We start from the raw sequence: 17,889 nt of genomic DNA on the forward strand, positions 1-17,889 counted from the left end.
TGCACAGAAAATAATGTCCTTGCTGATCACACAGACAGTGCACAGAAAATAATGTCCTTGTTGAACCGTGACACACAGACAGGTGCACAGAAAAGAATGTCCTGTTGAACACACACAGACAGTGCACAGAAAATAATTTTCTTGTTGAACACACACAGAGAAAGTACACAGAAAATAATGTCCTTGTTGAACACACACAGACAGTGCACAGAAATAGTGTCCTTGTTGAACACACACAGACAGTGCACAGAAAATAATGTCCTTCTTTACAGTATGAACCGACCCGTGCTGATCACAGAAAGTGGGGCTTTTCCAAATACATAAAACTGAGCAACACGCTAGACCTAGCATCTTTTTCTACCCCTCTTGCAGCAAATCAGTGGCAGATTTTTTTTGTGTGTGTGTGTGTGGGTGTGGGTGTGTGTGTGTGTGTGTGTGTGTGTGTGTGTGTGTGTGAAGCCGAGTGAACGGCACGGGAAACGGATGATGAGCAGGAGCACCCATGGGGCAGCTGTCACTGATTTCTAGCCAGGCAGACAGCAGCCTGTTACAGAATATGACTACCGTGTTCGTGAAGAGCTTAGAGCTTTGTCCCTGACCGGGGATAAACACTGTGAGTATCCACGATAGTCAGTCAGTCAGTCAGTCAGGGCTGGGTCCCTGACCGGGGATAAACACTGTCAGTATCCATGATAGTCAGTCAGTCAGTCAGTCAGGGCTGGGTCCCTGACCGGGGATAAACACTGTCAGTATCCATGATAGTCAGTCAGTCAGTCAGTCAGGGCTGGGTCCCTGACCGGGGATAAACACTGTCAGTATCCATGATAGTCAGTCAGTCAGTCAGTCAGTCAGTCAGTCAGTCAGTCAGTCAGTCAGTCAGGGCTGGGTCCCTGACCGAGGACAGCCGCTGTACCAGTATCCCTGATAATCAGGCAGTCAGTCGATCTTTATATGTCTGTTTTCAGTTTCAGCTTATCAAGGAGGCATCACTGCGTTCGGTCAAATCCATATACGCCACGTTACATCTAATGGGCAGATGTCTGACAGCTGAACTTTGCTAGTGGACACTTGTTGCCATGGGTTCTTTATCAGTGCGCCAAGTAAATGCTGCACATGGGACCTCGGTTTTTTTCGTCTTATCCGAATGACTTGGTGCTCAATTTGATTTTTCAGTCAAACTAAGGAGAACTGGAGAGAGCAGGAATGGAACACACTTATGTTGGCTGCTTTCAGTTCCGATCAGTTACTCAAGGAGGCGTCACTGCGTTCGGACAAATCCATATACACTACATCACATCTGCTAAGCTGATTCCTGACCAGAAGCGAAACCCGACGCGCTTAGTCAGGCCTTGAGAAAAAAAGAGCACAAACAAATGGATACATCATAAATAAATAAATAAATAAACAAAGAAATAACATGGAAAAGGTCAGCAGACAGATGCAGAAATGAAATAATGCATGGAAAAAAGTGACAATAATAATAGATAAACAAACAAATAAGCAAATACATGTAAATAAACACACACACACACACACACACACACACACACACACACACACAGACACACACACACACACAGACACACACACACACACACACACACACACACACACACAGACACACACCTGGAGAAAGAGATGTACTGCTCTGCCAGCTGGGAGTTGTCGGGTTCAGAGATGATGTCATAAAAGAGGTTGCCGTCGGTGCCAACGTCCTGGTCCTTGGCCTCCACCTTGCCCACCGCCTCCCCGGCCGGTGTGCCGTGATCCACCGTCAGCAGTGCCGGGCCTTCGAACTCTGGGGTGTTGTCGTTCACCTGACAGGCCGACACAACATCACACATCGTGCAGTGAGGAGTGGGGGTTGACAGGCCAACACAACATCACACATCGTGCAGTGAGGGGTGGGGGTTGACAGGCCAACACAACATCACACATCGTGCAGTGAGGGGTGGGGGTTGACAGGCCACACAGCATCACACATTGTGCAGTGAGGGGTGGGGGTTGACAGGCCAACACAACATCACACACATCGTGCAGTGAGGGGTGGGGGTTGACAGGCCAACACAACATCACACATCGTGCAGTGAGGGATGGGGGTTGACAGGCCAACACAACATCACACACATAGTGCAGTGAGGGGTGGGGGTTGACAGGCCAACACAACATCACACATCGTGCAGTGAGGGGTGGGGGTTGACAGGCCAACACAACATCACACATTGTGCAGTGAGGGGTGGGGGTTGACAGGCCAACACAGCATCACACATAGTGCAGTGAGGAGTGGGGGTTGACAGGCCAACACAACATCACACACATCGTGCAGTGAGGGGTGGGGGTTGACAGGCCACACAGCATCACACATAGTGCAGTGAGGAGTGGGGGTTGACAGGCCAACAGAACATCACACATCGTGCAGTGAGGGGTGGGGGTTGACAGGCCAACAGAACATCACACATTGTGCAATGAGGAGTGGGGGTTGACAGGCCACACAACATCACACATCGTGCAGCACACACTACACACGAAAACAAGCACACACACATACACACATACATGCACAGAACATACCCATCCTTACAAATACACCACACACACACACACACACACACACACACACACACAATGACAGTTACCGGCTCAATGAGGACAGTGATGCTGGCTTCTGCCTTCTTGCCTTGTTTGTCTGATGCGATGAGGGTCAAGTTCACTTCATCCGGTGCCCCTTCGTCAAGGTCATATTCACTATTCAAGGTCAGCTGACAGCTGTCGGGGTCAGCGATGCTGAACAGATCGGCGTATTTTCCCTTCAAGGTCAGGGTCACTTCGTCATCTTCATCCGGGTCAATCACGTGACAGCCGCCCAGTGTTGCTTCTTGTGCCGACTCGGAGTACTGAAAGAGCACAGGGCTGTTTGAGGTGTAGCGTGGACCCTGTTCAAGTCCGGCACTGGATTTAATAAAACGTAAAGCACACCAGTGCTGATCTATTATCTTCGGAAATACAGACATTTGTCTCTCCACCCTCTATCTCTCTCACTCTGCACCAGGCACCAGTGGTCATGTAAGTCCCCCCCACTCTCCCCACCTCCCCCATCACCTAACGTGCCACCTAAAAGGCACTAGTTGTGATGTAAGTCCCCCCCCACTCCCCCCACCTCCCCCTAACGTTCCACCTACAAGGCACCAGTTGTGATGTAAGTCCCCCCCACTCCCCCCACTCCCCACCCCCCTCCCCCTAACGTTCCACCAACAAGGCACCAGTTGCCATGTAAGCCCCCATGCAGGTACCTCAAGGAAGGTGAGGTGGTAGGTGAGGAAGTTGTTCTCAAAGTAGGGCGGCTCGTTCACCGGGGTCACCTTCAAGGTCAGGGTCCCCTCCTCTGACGACAGGTACCCGTCAGACGCTATGAAGGTCAAGGTCATCGTGCGGTCTTCCTGGGACTCGTAGTCCAGCTCCACCCCATCGGCCAGCTTCAGTGTGCCCTCTGGAACAGCGCAAGTCACCCGTCACCCCACCCCACGCCTTTGGATCCACCCCTACCCACCCCACACACCTCACCCCACTCCACCCCACACACCTCACCCCAATCCACCCCACACACCTCACCCCAATCCACCCCACACACCTCACCCCACTCCACCCCACACACCTCACCCCACTCCACCCCACACACCTCACCCCAATCCACCCCACACACCTCACCCCAACCCACTCAACACACCTCACCCCACTCCACCCACACACCTCACCCCACTCCACCCACACACCTCACCAAACTCCACCCCACACCACCCCACACACCTCACCCCACTCCACCCCACACACCTCACCCCACTCCACCCCACACACCTCACCCCACTCCACCCCACTCCACCCCACACACCTCACCCCACTCCACCCCACACACCTCACCCCACTCCACCCCAACCCACCCCACACACCTCACCCTACCCCACCCCACACACCTCACCCCACACACCTCACCCCACTCCACCCCACACACCTCACCCCACTCCACCCCAACCCACCCCACACACCTCACCCCACTCCACCCCAACCCACCCCACACACCTCACCCCACTCCACCCCACACACCTCACCCCACTCCACCTCACACACCTCACCCCACTCCACCCCACACACCTCACTCCACTCCACCCACACACCTCACCCCACTCCACCCCAACCCACCCCACACACCTCACCCCACTCCACCCAACACACCTCACCCCACTCCACCCCACTCCACCCCACACACCTCACTCCACTCCACCCACACACCTCACCCCACTCCACTCCAACCCACCCCACACACCTCACCCCACTCCACCCAACACACCTCACCCCACTCCACCCCACTCCACCCTATCGGCCAGCTTCACTGTGCCCTGTGGGGCAGCACGTGCCACCCGTCACCCAGTAAATACAGAGTATATTCAATAATGTGATGTTATTGCCTGTAGCATATACATGATGATGTGTTTTATAATGATTTGTCACTGTCTGAGTACATGACGATATATTTTATAATATGATGTCACTGCCTGTACTGAACACATGATATATTTTATAATATGATGTCACTGCCTGTAGTGAATACATGATGATATATTTTATAATATGGTGTCACTGGCTGTAGTAAAAATATGATGATATATTTTATAATATGGTGTCACTGGCTGTAGTAAAAATATGACGATATATTTTATGATATAGTGTCACTGCCTGTGCTAAATACATGATGATATATTTTATGATATGGTGTCACTGCCTGCAGTGAATACATGATATATCATCAGACAACAGACCAACAGACCGACAACAGACCGAGAGATAAACAACATACAGACAGACAGATAACAGACAGACAGACCGACAACAGAGGACTCACCGAGGCCAGCCACGCGAAGGTCAAACTTGTACTTGTCCGTGTCAGTGGAGGTCCAGGCCAGGTCGATGTTGGTGGCCTCGTAGATGTTGGGGTCGGTGACGGAGATCGTGTACAGCGCGCTTCCCGGCGCCGTGTCTTCCGGGATCTCCAGTGTGAAGTCCAGGTTGGAGAAGGAGGGCGCCTCGTTGACATCTGAACGACGAGGAGGGAAGAGGTGAAGGGTGCGGGGTGGGTGCTGTGTGTGGGTGTTGTGGGGGATGGAGTTGGGGCGTGAGTGGGGCCTTTGTTGCATTTAGGTCCCTTGGAGCACATCGTTCGCTCACCCCACCCCCCTCCCCGACCCCCGACCCCTCCCTGAAAAGCAGGTTTTATTCCTCCACTTTAGCTTCAGTTTGTCAAGGAGGTGTCACTGCGTTCGGACAAATTCATATCCACCACACCACATCGCCAGGCAGACGCCTGTCAGAAGCGTAACCCAACGCGCTTGTCAGGCCTTGAGTGTATGCATATATATATATATATATATATATATATATATATATAGATAGATAGATAGATAGATAGATAGATAGATAGATAGACAGATAGATATAGATATATTTGTGCACCTAACAGTGTGAATTTCTTCGACATAATTTTGCCAGAGGACAACACTCTTTTGTTGCCATGGGTTCTTTTTCAGTGCGCAGAGTGTGTGCTGCACATCTGGGATCTCGGGTTTATCGTCCCACCCGAATGACAAGACGCTGAGTTTGATTTTCCAGTCAAACGTGGGAGACAGAGCGAAGCAGGGATTTGAACCCACACCCTCACGGACACTGTGTTGGCAGGTAGGCGTCCTAACCATTCTGCCACCTTCCTCCCATTATTTCAAAGCCAATAAATTACAATACAGATGTTTTATCAACGCCGTGCATTAACCACACGATACATATCTATGTTGACACCTGTGTGGAACATTTCCCTCCTTCTCAAGCACGAAAAGACACAAAGTATACCCCCCAGCCACCCCCCTCCCCCAAACACACACACATTTCCAGAAACATTGACATCTTATCCATGCACAAGTACACACGCGCAGTCTCTCTCCAGTTGTTTCAGACCTTTCCTGTATATTGTCATGTTTCGTTCAGTCTGCCCTTTGTGTGCAATGTTCTGTGGGGAAAAAACAGGAAGGTTTTGTTCCATTAAAGCATTCCGTTCTGTTCTTTGTATCTTCCCTCCCTCAAGAGAGAGAAAGAAAGACACATACATAGAGACAGACACAAACAGACATAAAGAAAAAGAGACAGAAAGAGAAGAGAGAAGAGAGAGAGAGAGAGAGAGAGAGAGAGAGACAGAGACAGAGACAGAGAGACAGAGAAGAGAGAGAGAGGGGGTGGACAGAGAGAAGACAGAGAGACAGACAGAGAGACAGATAGAGATAGAGAGAAGAGAGGCACGGAGAGAGGGGGATGGGGGAGGGGAGGCAGAGAGAAGACAGACAGACAGAGAGACAGAGATTGAGAGAGAAGAGAGACATACAGAGAGACAGAGATTGAGAGAGAAGAGAGACATACAGAGAGACAGAGATTGAGAGAGAAGACAGACATACAGAGACAAAGAGAAGAGACAGAGACATATAGGGACAAAGAGAGGGAGAGACAGAGAGAGAGAGAGAGGGGGGGGGAGACAGAGACAGACTGACAGACAGACGGACACAGAGGGCGGACTGACTGGTGAGGAAGACCTGCAGGCTACAGTCTGCAGACAGCTCGTGGTCCTTGACACTGAGCGACAAGGAGAACTGGTCAGTGGTCAGTGCCCGCATGGACTGCTTGGCCTTGATCACGCCAGAGTCTGTCACAGCACACACACACACACACACACACACACACACACACACACCACGAATGAACGAAAGAACGAACGAACAAATGAACAAATGAGCTTCAGTTTCAGTTTCAGTTTCAGTTTCAATGTGGCAGTGTGTGTGGACTGATCCAACACGACACACCACGTCTGCTGGTGATAAAACACAACAAAAACCAGTGAATGAATGAATGAAGAGAGACAGAGACAGACAGACAGACAGACAGACAGATAGATAGATAGACAGACAGATAGGTAGATAGATAGACAGATAGGCAGACAGATAGATAGATAGACAGATAGATAGACAGACAGATAGAGGTGAGAGGTGGAAGAAGGATGAGGGAAGGGGTGGGAAAGAACTGGCCAACAGACAGACAGACAGACAGACAGGCCAACAGACAGACAGACAGGTAACAGACAGACAGACAGGCAACAGACAGACAGGCCAACAGACAGACAGACAGGCCAACAGACAGACAGACAGGCAACAGACAGACAGGCCAACAGACAGACAGACAGGCCAACAGACAGACAGACAGGCAACAGACAGACAGACAGGCCAACAGACAGACAGACAGACAGGCCAACAGACAGACAGACAGGACAGCAGACAGGCCAACAGACAGACAGAAAGACAGACAGACAGAAAGACAGACAGACAGGCCAACAGACAGACAGGCCAACAGACAGACAGACAGGCAACAGACAGACAGACAGACAGACAGACAGGCAACAGACAGACAGACAGACAGACAGGCCAACAGACAGACAGACAGACAGACAGGCCAACAGACAGACAGAAAGACAGACAGACAGACAGACAGGCCAACAGACAGACAGACAGACAGGACAGCAGACAGACAGAAAGACAGACAGGCCAACAGACAGACAGACAGGCCAACAGACAGAAAGACAGACAGGCCAACAGACAGACAGACAGACAGAAAGACAGACAGGCCAACAGACAGAAAGACAGACAGGCCAACAGACAGACAGAAAGACAGACAGGCCAACAGACAAGGCAACAGATAGTCAGACAGACAGGTCAACAGATAGGCCACCAGACCGACCGACAGACAGGCCACCAAACAGACAGACAGGCCACCAAACAGACAGACAGGCCACCAAACAGACAGACAGGCCACCAAACAGACAGACAGGCCACCCAAACAGACAGACAGGCCACCAAACAGACAGACAGGCCACCAAACAGACAGACAGGCCACCAAACAGACAGACAGGCGGCCACTCACAGTGTCCCACGTAGAAGACAGAGGACGTGAGGCTGAATTCCAGAGGGTCGTTCTCCAGGTCCTGAACCTTGATGGTGTGAACCTCGTCGTCCTTCTGCACAGTACTGGCGTCCACGTTGATGTCGTCTGCACGTCACGCCGTGTGGTGTGTGTGATGAGTGGCGTGGTGTGTGTGTGGTGTGTGGTGAGGTGTGTGTGTGTGTGTGTGTGTGTGTGTGTGTGTGTGTGTGTGTGTGTGTGTGTGTGATGAGTGGCGTGGTGTGTGTGGTGAGGTGTGTGTGTGTGTGTGTGTGTGTGTGTGTGTGTGTGTGCGTGCAAAACAGCTGACTGATACTCCTTGACACAATATCCCCCGACTCCAACTTCCCTCACCAACCCCACTCCCCCAACCCCCATCCCCTTTTCCATTCCCCCTCACCCTCCCCTCACCGCTACCTCTCCCCCCCTCCCCCTTCCCACCTCACTCCCCACCTCCACCCTACACCAACCCCTACACCCCCCCTTTCACCTTCCCACCTCCACCCTACACCAACCCCTACACCAACCCCTACAACCCCCTCCCCCTTTCCCACCCCACTCACCCACCTTCAACCCTACACCAGCCCCCCACACCTTCCCTCCTCTTCCACACCCTACCAAAGCCGCTACCTTCCCCTCTTTCCCTTTCCCAACCCCCACCCCCTATTCCAGCACCCACCCCCTCCACCCCCTCCTTCCCCTTCCCCCCACTCCCCCCCCAACCCCCAAACCCCCCACCCCCTATTCCAGCACCCACCCCCTCCACCCCCTCCTTCTCCTTCCCCCCACTCCCCCCCCCAAACCCCCCACCCCCTATTCCAGCACCCACCCCCTCCACCCCCTCCTTCCCCTTCCCCCCACTCCTCCCCCCCAAACCCCCCACCCGGCAGTACCACATGTGAGGATGGGGGCCGTGTTGGGCTGCACAAAGATGGTGAGGGTCTTGGAGTCCCAGCCGTTGACGTCATAGCAACGCACCGTCACCTGGTAGCGAGACACATCGCTGGCCGACAGGCTGCCTGACCCCGTGAAGAACACCTTGAAGTCTGCCCACAGCATGACCTTGACTTTCATGTCTGTCCACACCATGACCTTGACCTTTAATGTCTTCCCACCATTACCTTGACCTTTAATGTCTGCCCCCACCATGACCTTGACCTTTAATGTCTTCCCACCATTACCTTGACCTATAATGTCTGCCCCCGCCATGACCCGTGTCACATTTAATGTCTGCCCACACCATGACCTGTGTGACCTTTAATGTCTGCGTGACCTTTAATGTCTGCCGACACCATAACCGATGTGACCTTGACATCTCTTCACACCAAGAAAAGTAAACATGATAGAACAGCGGAATCAGATTGCAAAGAAAAAGATATACGGACCCAAGCACACACACACACACACACACACACTCACTCACACACACAAACACTCACGCACGCACAAACACACACTCACACTCACACACACACACACACACACACACACATTTGGGCGGTCGGCTGGCCAAAGAAACATGATTTGTACTGACCCAAAACGCGTCAGAAACGCCGTAGTAAAATCGGTCAGGCGTTGGACTTTACGTCCTGTGGTCACCAGTGATCAGGGTTCGAGGCCCCGTTTCGGCATGGTGTAGGGTCCTTGGGAAAGGCACTTTAGTCCGATTTTTCCTCACTCCACCCAGGTGTGAACGGCTTCCTGACTTGGCTGGGGAGGGGAGGGGAGGGGAGGGGAGGGGAGGGGAGGATTGAGAAACGAAGGAGGGAGAGGACTGGGCCCCGCCTTCCTATGTCCAGCTGTGGACACACATTGATTGGACACCGCCTTCCTATGTCCAGCTGTGGACACACATTGATTGGACACCGCCTTCCTATGTCCAGCTGTGGACACACATTGATTGGACACCGCCTTCCTATGTCCAGCTGTGGACACACATTGATTGGACACCGCCTTCCTATGTCCAGCTGTGGACACACATTGATTGGACACCGCCTTCCTATGTCCAGCTGTGGACACACATTGATTGGACACCGCCTTCCTATGTCCAGCTGTGGACACACACTGACCCCACGCTGCGGGACCTTTGACCTTTTTCACCTCATGACCCGTGCACACTGACCTTTGCCGCCGGTGTCCATGACGGAGAAGAGGTCAGTGGTGGGTTCGGTCTGCTCACAGGTGTACTGGTCAGAGTCCCCCTTCTGCACCGTCAGATCGAACACTGGCTTCCTCTCGCTCACACTCTCCGCCACGTACACTGTCTCCGGCAGGTTGCTGATCTCAGGGCCCTCCATCTGCACCGCGTTACACAACAGTCAGTCAGTCAGTCAGTCTATCAATCGGTCAGTCTGTCGGTCAGTCAGTATGCTGGTCAGTCTTTCAGTCTGTCTTTCAGTCGGTTAAATGGTCGGTCAGGATGTCATTGGTCAGTCTGTCGGTCAGTATGCTGGTCAGTCAATCAATCAGTCAGTCAGTCAGTCATGCCCATGATCGACTATTATCATCTTCATCTCCACTAGCCACTGTCACCACCATCATCATCAATAATGTGCATCCACTGTAGCTGTCGTCATCGTCATTACTGCAAGCATCGTTATCACCATCATCATCATCATCGTCGTCATCGCTGCTGGCATTTCGTCATTTCAATTATCAACATCATCATCGTCTTCCTCATTACTAGTACCATCATCTCATCATAATGAACGTGATCGTCATTCACTGCTGCCACTACTACTGCTGCTGCTGCTGCTATTTACACTGATACTACTATCACACGGGCGAATTGGCACTATCCCTCGGGTGAATTGCGTCGTTACTATCACTCGGGTGAAAAGGTGCCGCTATTACCCTGTGAGTGTTCTACACTAAATGAAATTGAGAAGTCATGTCCACAAACTATCACATCAGTGAATATTACTATCACACGACGGAAAGGTCGTGGATTTATCTTGGGCCAACTGTCACACGAGATAATATCCCTATCTCCATCAACTGTAATTTCCAACTTATTCCTAGAACATTTCAACTCAGGGGAATGCCGTCTATTCTCTCTGATTTCCTTTGGTTCTCTATGTTTGTTGCCTAAGGTTACCTGACACAATAAGATTTCATACAGGGAGGACAGCCTACCATCTAAGAGATGTGGAAAGGTAGAGAGTAGGCTCGAACCAACAAATGAATAAGACACACCACCATGAAATAGACTGTGACGAGAGGGAATAATTTCAAAACATATAACAAGTTCTGAAGACTTGATTCATTTGTAGATACGTTGTTTATTCAGTCACCTATTTTCAACATTCTTGGGCTAAACATCATATCACTTAACTATCCATAATAGCATTCATCAGTCATCAACATAGACATCCTACGACCTGTCCTAACCTAACTACTGCCTATGTTGACTTAGAATCTAACACGTCACATACCTCTTGAAATCATCATCTAGCTGCAGACCGGTCTTCTAGGGGTTTGCTCTGAGGTCTCCTCTGAGGTCTCCTCCCGGGGTCTTTGTGTTTAGCCTTATATACAGCCCGGGACTCATCAATCTCCTCATTATCTCCGCTGGGTGTTACCCAACGCTGGGCTTGCCTTCTTTGTTTCTTTGTGTTCTCGCACGTGTGTCCAGCCAAACGGACCTCACTTAATAATTCTACTGCCATATGCCAACATGTGCTGAACTGGCCTCGGAGTGTGTGAGTCCCTTTGTACTCAACTGACCATGTGGTGATCTGATCTGTTAATTGCTATACTGCCCGGATCTGTCCGGACATCGACCATGGACAGGGCTGGCTTCAATTATCGTTTCCACGCTCACAGACATCTGCTGCCATACCACCTCTTCGTACAGTATTTTTCTTTGTTCCGAGAACGTCAGAGACTGCCATAGGCAGTGAGATACTACTATTACTACTACTACTACTACTGCTGCTGCTGCTGCTGCTGCTGCTATTTATACTGCTACTACTACTACTACTACCACCACTACTACTACTACCACTGCTGCCTGTTGCTACTGCATTAACAACTAGCATCATCGTCACCAGCAAAGTCTTCGCTCTCTTTAACTACCCAGACAACGTCGATGAAGCCGGTGGAAGACAGAGCAGGGTTGCCGCCATCAGTGGCCTTGACCTCCACATAGAACGGGTTGCCATAGTCACCATCGTCAAGGTCACGGTTCAGATACAGGCGGCCATTTTGTTCCAAGGACATGTAGCTGGTTTTACAAGGTAGACGAACGAATGATCAAACCATGTGATACGTGTTCATGAACGGCGAAACGAATTATTAACCAGCTGTATTTCTAAGTAACTAACAAAACAAACACACACAGACACAGGGACACACACGCAGGGACATAGACACAGCGACACACAGAGAGAGACACACACAGACACAGACACACACACAGACACACACACGCACACACACGCACACACACACACAGGGACACACCCACACCCACACTACCACCACCATCACCACCCACCAACTACACAAATACACAAGCAGCCTATCCTCACACCCCTTTCTTTCAACAGACAAACAGACTGACCGAGAAACCGACCAACTGACAGACTGATGACTGACAAGGTTCAAAGATTCAGAAAGGTTCAGAAAGGTTCAAAATCATTTTCCATCCGAGAAACCCGATTTGGGTACATGGAGACACCAGGGAAAAACAGGCCCACATCCTCCAGACGTGCAATCGCACGAAGAAGAAGAGAGGACAAAAAATTAAAAGGGGACGGGGGTGGGGGGTGGGGGCAGGGACACACAGTGGAACCCCAGGAAAAGACAGCCTGCAGGAGCCACGTGCACACACACAAATAAACAATCAGCAATTCAATGTAAGGAAACAACAACAACAACAACAACAACAACAACACACACACACACACACAAATAAACAATCAGCAATTCAATGTAAGGAAACAACAACAACAACAACAACACACACACACAAAATATATTACTTGAAGCGTTCAGAGAGACCAAACCACAGACTGACAGAGAGACCGACCGACCGACCGACAGACAGACCGACAGACTGACCGAGTGACCGACAGACTGACCATCAAACAGACAGACAGAGTGACAGACCGGCTGACAGATAGACCGACCCGAGAAAACAGACCACCCGACCGACGAACAAACAGAGCAACTGACACATCGACAGGCAGACAGACAGACAAACAGACCGACAAATTGACAAACGGACAGAGAGACAGACAGACCAAACACGAGACAGACCGACAGACAGACAAACAGACCGACAAACGGATGGACAGACCAACCAAAACAAGAGACGGACAGACAGACCGACAAAGTGTCCGAGAGACAGACAGACAGACAGACAGCGAGGCCTACCCCGGGGGGGACTGCTTGGTGACCTCCAGCAGCAGCTGAGCGTTGAGTCCGTCGTCCTTATCTGTCACGTCCACTGTGCCCACCAGGGAGCCTTTGGTGCTCGTCAGCCCCACCTGTCCGCCAAGGGCACAGTGCTGAACACGACTACCGGCAACACAATGCCCACCTTAACATGATTACCGGCCGACACAGTGCCCACCTTAACACGATTATCAGCCAACACAGTGCCCACCTTAACACGATTATCAGCTAACACAGTGCCCACCTTAACACGATTATCAGCCAACACAGTGCCCACCTTAACACGATTATCAGCCAACACAGTGCCCACCTTAACACGATTATCGGCCAACATAGTGCCCACCTTAACACGATTATCAGCCAACACAGTGCCCACCTTAACACGATTATCAGCCAACACAGTGCCCACCTTAACACGATTATCGAGGCCAACACTGTGCCCACCTTAACACGATTATTGGCCAACATAGTGCCCACCTTAACACAATTATCAGCCAACACAGTGCCCACCTTAACACGATTATCAGCCAACACAGTGCCCACCTTAACACGATTATCAGCCAACATAGTGCCCACCTTAACACGGTTATCAGCCGACACAGTGCCCACCTTCACACGATTATCAGCCAACATAGTGCCCACCTTAACACGATTATCAGCCAACATAGTGCCCACCTTAACACGGTTATCAGCCAACATAGTGCCCACCTTAACACGATTATCAGCCAACACAGTGCCCACCTTAACACAATTATCAGCCAACACTGTGCCCACCTTCACACGATTATCAGCCGACACGCTGGCCCTGAGGGCGTGGGGTTCCAATCCCCCTGTCGACCTTTCTCACTAGTTTCACTGGAAGGTGGCAGAATGGTTAAGACGCTCAGCTGCCAATTCAGAGAGTCCGTGAGGGTGCTGGTTCGAATCCCGCTCTCGCCCTTTCTCCCAAGTTTGACTGGAAAATTAAACTGAGCGTCTAGTCTTTCGGATGAGACGCCAAACCGAGGTCCCGTGTGCAGCACGCACTTGGCGCACTGAAAAAGAACCCATGGCAACGTGAAGTGTTGTCCTCTGAGAAGACTCTGCAGAAGATACCCACTCTCACAGGTACACATATATATATGCATGCGCTCAAGGCTGTGTCTATCACTGTATCACTGTGGACTTTGCAGTGGGAGATGGAGATGGAAAGGTGAGTTAGAATTGTAGTGAATGAGACCTTGAGCATGTGGGTGGGTGTGGGTGTGGGTGTGGGGGGCATGAGAGGGGATGGAGGATGGGTGGGAGAGAAAACAGAGAGAGACAGACAGACAGACAGAGAGAGAGACAGACAGACAGAGAGACAGAGAGACAGACAGACAGAGAGACAGACAGACAGACAGAGAGAGACAGACAGACAGACAGACAGACAGACAGAGACCTTAAACTCATAGCTGGACTCGGAGAACTGAGGAGCGTTGTCATTGATGTCCGCGAGGAAGACAGTGACCTCTATGGTGGCCGACTGACCGGAGGTGTCCTTGACCTCGACCTGAGGGCATGGGGTTAAGGCCACGTCAACATGCATGGGGTTAAGGCCACATCAACATTTTAGGACTGACCCACACTACACCATGTCTGCGTCAACATGAATGAATGATTGACTAAACAGACAGACAGACAGACAGACTGATAGATAGATAGATAGATATAGATAGATAGATAGATAGACAAATAGATAGACAGATAGACAGATAGATAGATAGATAAACAAGAGAGGCCACGCCTTCAAAACTTGTTTGACTTAACCCAAATGACAGTAGTAAGCAGACCGTGTGGCAAAAAAAGGCACATTTTGACCTGACCTTGAACTTTTCAGCTACTTCATCAGCCTCCCACCTCCCAGACACCCCTTCGCTGTTGTGTCCAAAGAAAAAGGTTTTATTCTCTTCATCAACACGATTATCGGCCAACACAGTGCCCACCTTAACACGACGGGCGCAATAGCCGAGTGGTTAAAGCAGGACTTTCAATCCGAGGGTCCGGGGTTCGAATCACGGTAACGGCGCCTGGTGGGTAAAGGGTGGAGATTTTTCCGATCTCCCAGGTCAACATATGTGCAGACCTGCTAGTGCCTGAACCCCCTTCGTGTGTATACGCACGCAGAAGATCAAATACGCACGTTAAAGATCCTGTAATCCATGCCAGCGTTCGGTGGGTTATGGAAACAAGAACATACTCAGCATGCACACCCCTGAAAACGGAGTATGGCTGCCTACATGGTGGGGGTAAATAAACAAAAACGGTCATACACGTAAAATGTTACATGTTTGTCTGAGTGTGTATGTGTGCGTGCCTGAAATATGATTGAACGACACAGGAAACGAATGATGAGCGCCCAATGGCAGCCGTCAGTCGGCTCTACCCAGGTAGGCAGCCTGTTGAGCAAATGACCCCGTGTGTGTAAAGCGCTTAGAGCTTGGTCTCCGACCGAGGACAGGCGCTGTATAAGTATCCACATCAGACATTTTCGTCGTCTGGTATGACCGGACTGGACTGAATCTGGTGTCCGTGTTTCGTTGAAAACAGTGTTTCACGTGTTTGGCTGTATTCGTTCTTGTCTGTAGCTGATTGTTCTTATCTGTTACTGATTGTATGATGATTGTTCTTGTCTGTTGTTGCTGATTCACCACCACCACCACCACCACCATCACCATCATCATCTCTATCACCATCATTACTAAGATGATGATGATGACGACAATAATGATGAAAGTGATGATGATGACGACGATGACAATAATGACGACGACGATGATGACGATGAAGATGACGATGATGACAAAATGACGACGATGATGACGATGATGACGATCAACACCCTCCTCCTCCACAGCCCGAGCACGTGCGGCCAGTGACCTGCAGACTGAGGGAGGTGGACGCCGTGTCGTCCCTGTCCAGCTCCAGCACGTTGGTCAGCGTGCCGTCAGTGTGGCTGATGGAGAAATGGTCAGAGAACGTGCCGCCCGCCACGACGCTGAAGGTCAGGGCGTCCCCGTCAGGGTCCACCACTCCGTAAGGCGGCAGGAAGCTTACCTCCCCTCCCTTCAGGCACACACACACACACACACACACACACACACACACACACACACACAGAGCAGAGAATCGCGCAAAAACTCCACCTGAGGCTGCGGTAAACTGAATCAATGAAATGAAAATAACAGTAAACATAAATAAACAAATAAATACACTGACTGACTGATTAACAACAACAGAAATGCTGTGTCTGCGGACACAGCGATCTGTCAAAACACCTTGTATGAGAGAGAGAGAGAGAGAGAGAGAGAGAGAGAGAGAGAGAGAGAGAGAGAGAGAGCTGAGAAAGAGAGAGAGAGAGAGAGAGAGAGAGAGAGAGAGCTGAGAAAGAGAGAGAGAGAGAAAGAGAGAGAGAGAGAGAGCTGAGAAAGACAGACAGAGAGAGAGAGAGAGAGAGAGAGAGAGAGAGCTGAGAAAGAGATTCAAGATTCAAAAACTTTATTACTCAAGGATAAGGATTTTAGGCATCGCCCAGTCTTCCAATCTGTCCTTGTGACAACAATAACAATAACAACATTAAAGATAACGACACAACAATAATCACTTTGTTAACACTGCTACATCTACTGCTACTACACAGAGAGAAAGCTGAGAAAGAGAAAGAGAAAGAGAGAGAGAGAGAGAGAGAGAGAGAGAGAGAGAGCTGAGAAAGAGAGAGAGAGAGACAGAAGAAAAGAGAGAGAGAGAGAGACAGAGAGAGAGAGAGACAGAAGATAAGAGAGGGAGAGAGACACAGAGAGAGAGAGAGACAGAGACAGAAGAAAAGAGAGGTAGAGAGACAGAGAGAGAGAGACAGAGGGAGAGAGACAGAGAGAGGGAGAGACAGAAGAAAAGAGAGGTAGAGAGACAGAGAGAGAGACAGAGGGAGAGAGACAGAGAGAGAGAGAGACAGAGACAGAAGAAAAGAGAGGTAGAGAGACAGAGAGAGGGAGAGACAGAAGAAAAGAGAGGGAGAGAGACAGAGAGAGAGAGACAGAGGGAGAGAGACAGAAGAAAAGAGAGGGAGAGAGACAGAGAGAGGGAGAGACAGAAGAAAAGAGAGGGAGAGAGACAGAGAGAGAGACAGAGGGAGAGAGACAGAGAGAGAGAGAGACAGAGACAGAAGAAAAGAGAGGTAGAGAGACAGAGAGAGAGAGACAGAGGGAGAGAGACAGAGAGAGGGAGAGACAGAAGAAAAGAGAGGGAGAGAGACAAAGAGAGAGACAGAGGGAGAGAGACAGAGAGAGGGAGAGACAGAAGAAAAGAGAGGGAGAGAGACAAACGGGAGTGGGAGGAAAAAGAGAGAGGGAGGGAGAGAGAGGGGAGAAACTGGGAGTGTGTGTGTGTGTGTGTGTGTGTGTGTGTGTGTGTGTGTGCAAGGAAGTCAATTTCCGTTTTGTATTCTGTATATTA

The 17,889-nt window shown here is 50.5% G+C and overlaps 1 protein-coding gene across 1 annotated transcript in view; it reads right to left on the bottom strand.

Moving 5' to 3' along the window:
* The window catches only part of LOC143291053 (protocadherin Fat 1-like), a 38,515-nt gene that overhangs the window by 5,817 nt on the left and 14,809 nt on the right, over nucleotides 1-17,889 (bottom strand). The window contains exons 7-18 of the mRNA XM_076600638.1: nucleotides 16,318-16,503; nucleotides 14,840-14,950; nucleotides 13,399-13,511; nucleotides 12,097-12,244; nucleotides 10,142-10,316; nucleotides 8,913-9,065; nucleotides 8,002-8,127; nucleotides 6,611-6,733; nucleotides 4,895-5,086; nucleotides 3,291-3,487; nucleotides 2,637-2,894; nucleotides 1,627-1,817 (exon numbers count right to left, since the gene is read on the bottom strand). Of these exons, the coding sequence (XP_076456753.1) occupies nucleotides 1,627-1,817; nucleotides 2,637-2,894; nucleotides 3,291-3,487; nucleotides 4,895-5,086; nucleotides 6,611-6,733; nucleotides 8,002-8,127; nucleotides 8,913-9,065; nucleotides 10,142-10,316; nucleotides 12,097-12,244; nucleotides 13,399-13,511; nucleotides 14,840-14,950; nucleotides 16,318-16,503 (1,973 nt within the window). The remainder of the gene's footprint in view (nucleotides 1-1,626; nucleotides 1,818-2,636; nucleotides 2,895-3,290; nucleotides 3,488-4,894; nucleotides 5,087-6,610; nucleotides 6,734-8,001; nucleotides 8,128-8,912; nucleotides 9,066-10,141; nucleotides 10,317-12,096; nucleotides 12,245-13,398; nucleotides 13,512-14,839; nucleotides 14,951-16,317; nucleotides 16,504-17,889) is intronic.

Source organism: Babylonia areolata, chromosome 16 (assembly GCF_041734735.1).
Source record: "Babylonia areolata isolate BAREFJ2019XMU chromosome 16, ASM4173473v1, whole genome shotgun sequence".
NCBI classification, from domain to species: domain Eukaryota; kingdom Metazoa; phylum Mollusca; class Gastropoda; order Neogastropoda; family Buccinidae; genus Babylonia; species Babylonia areolata.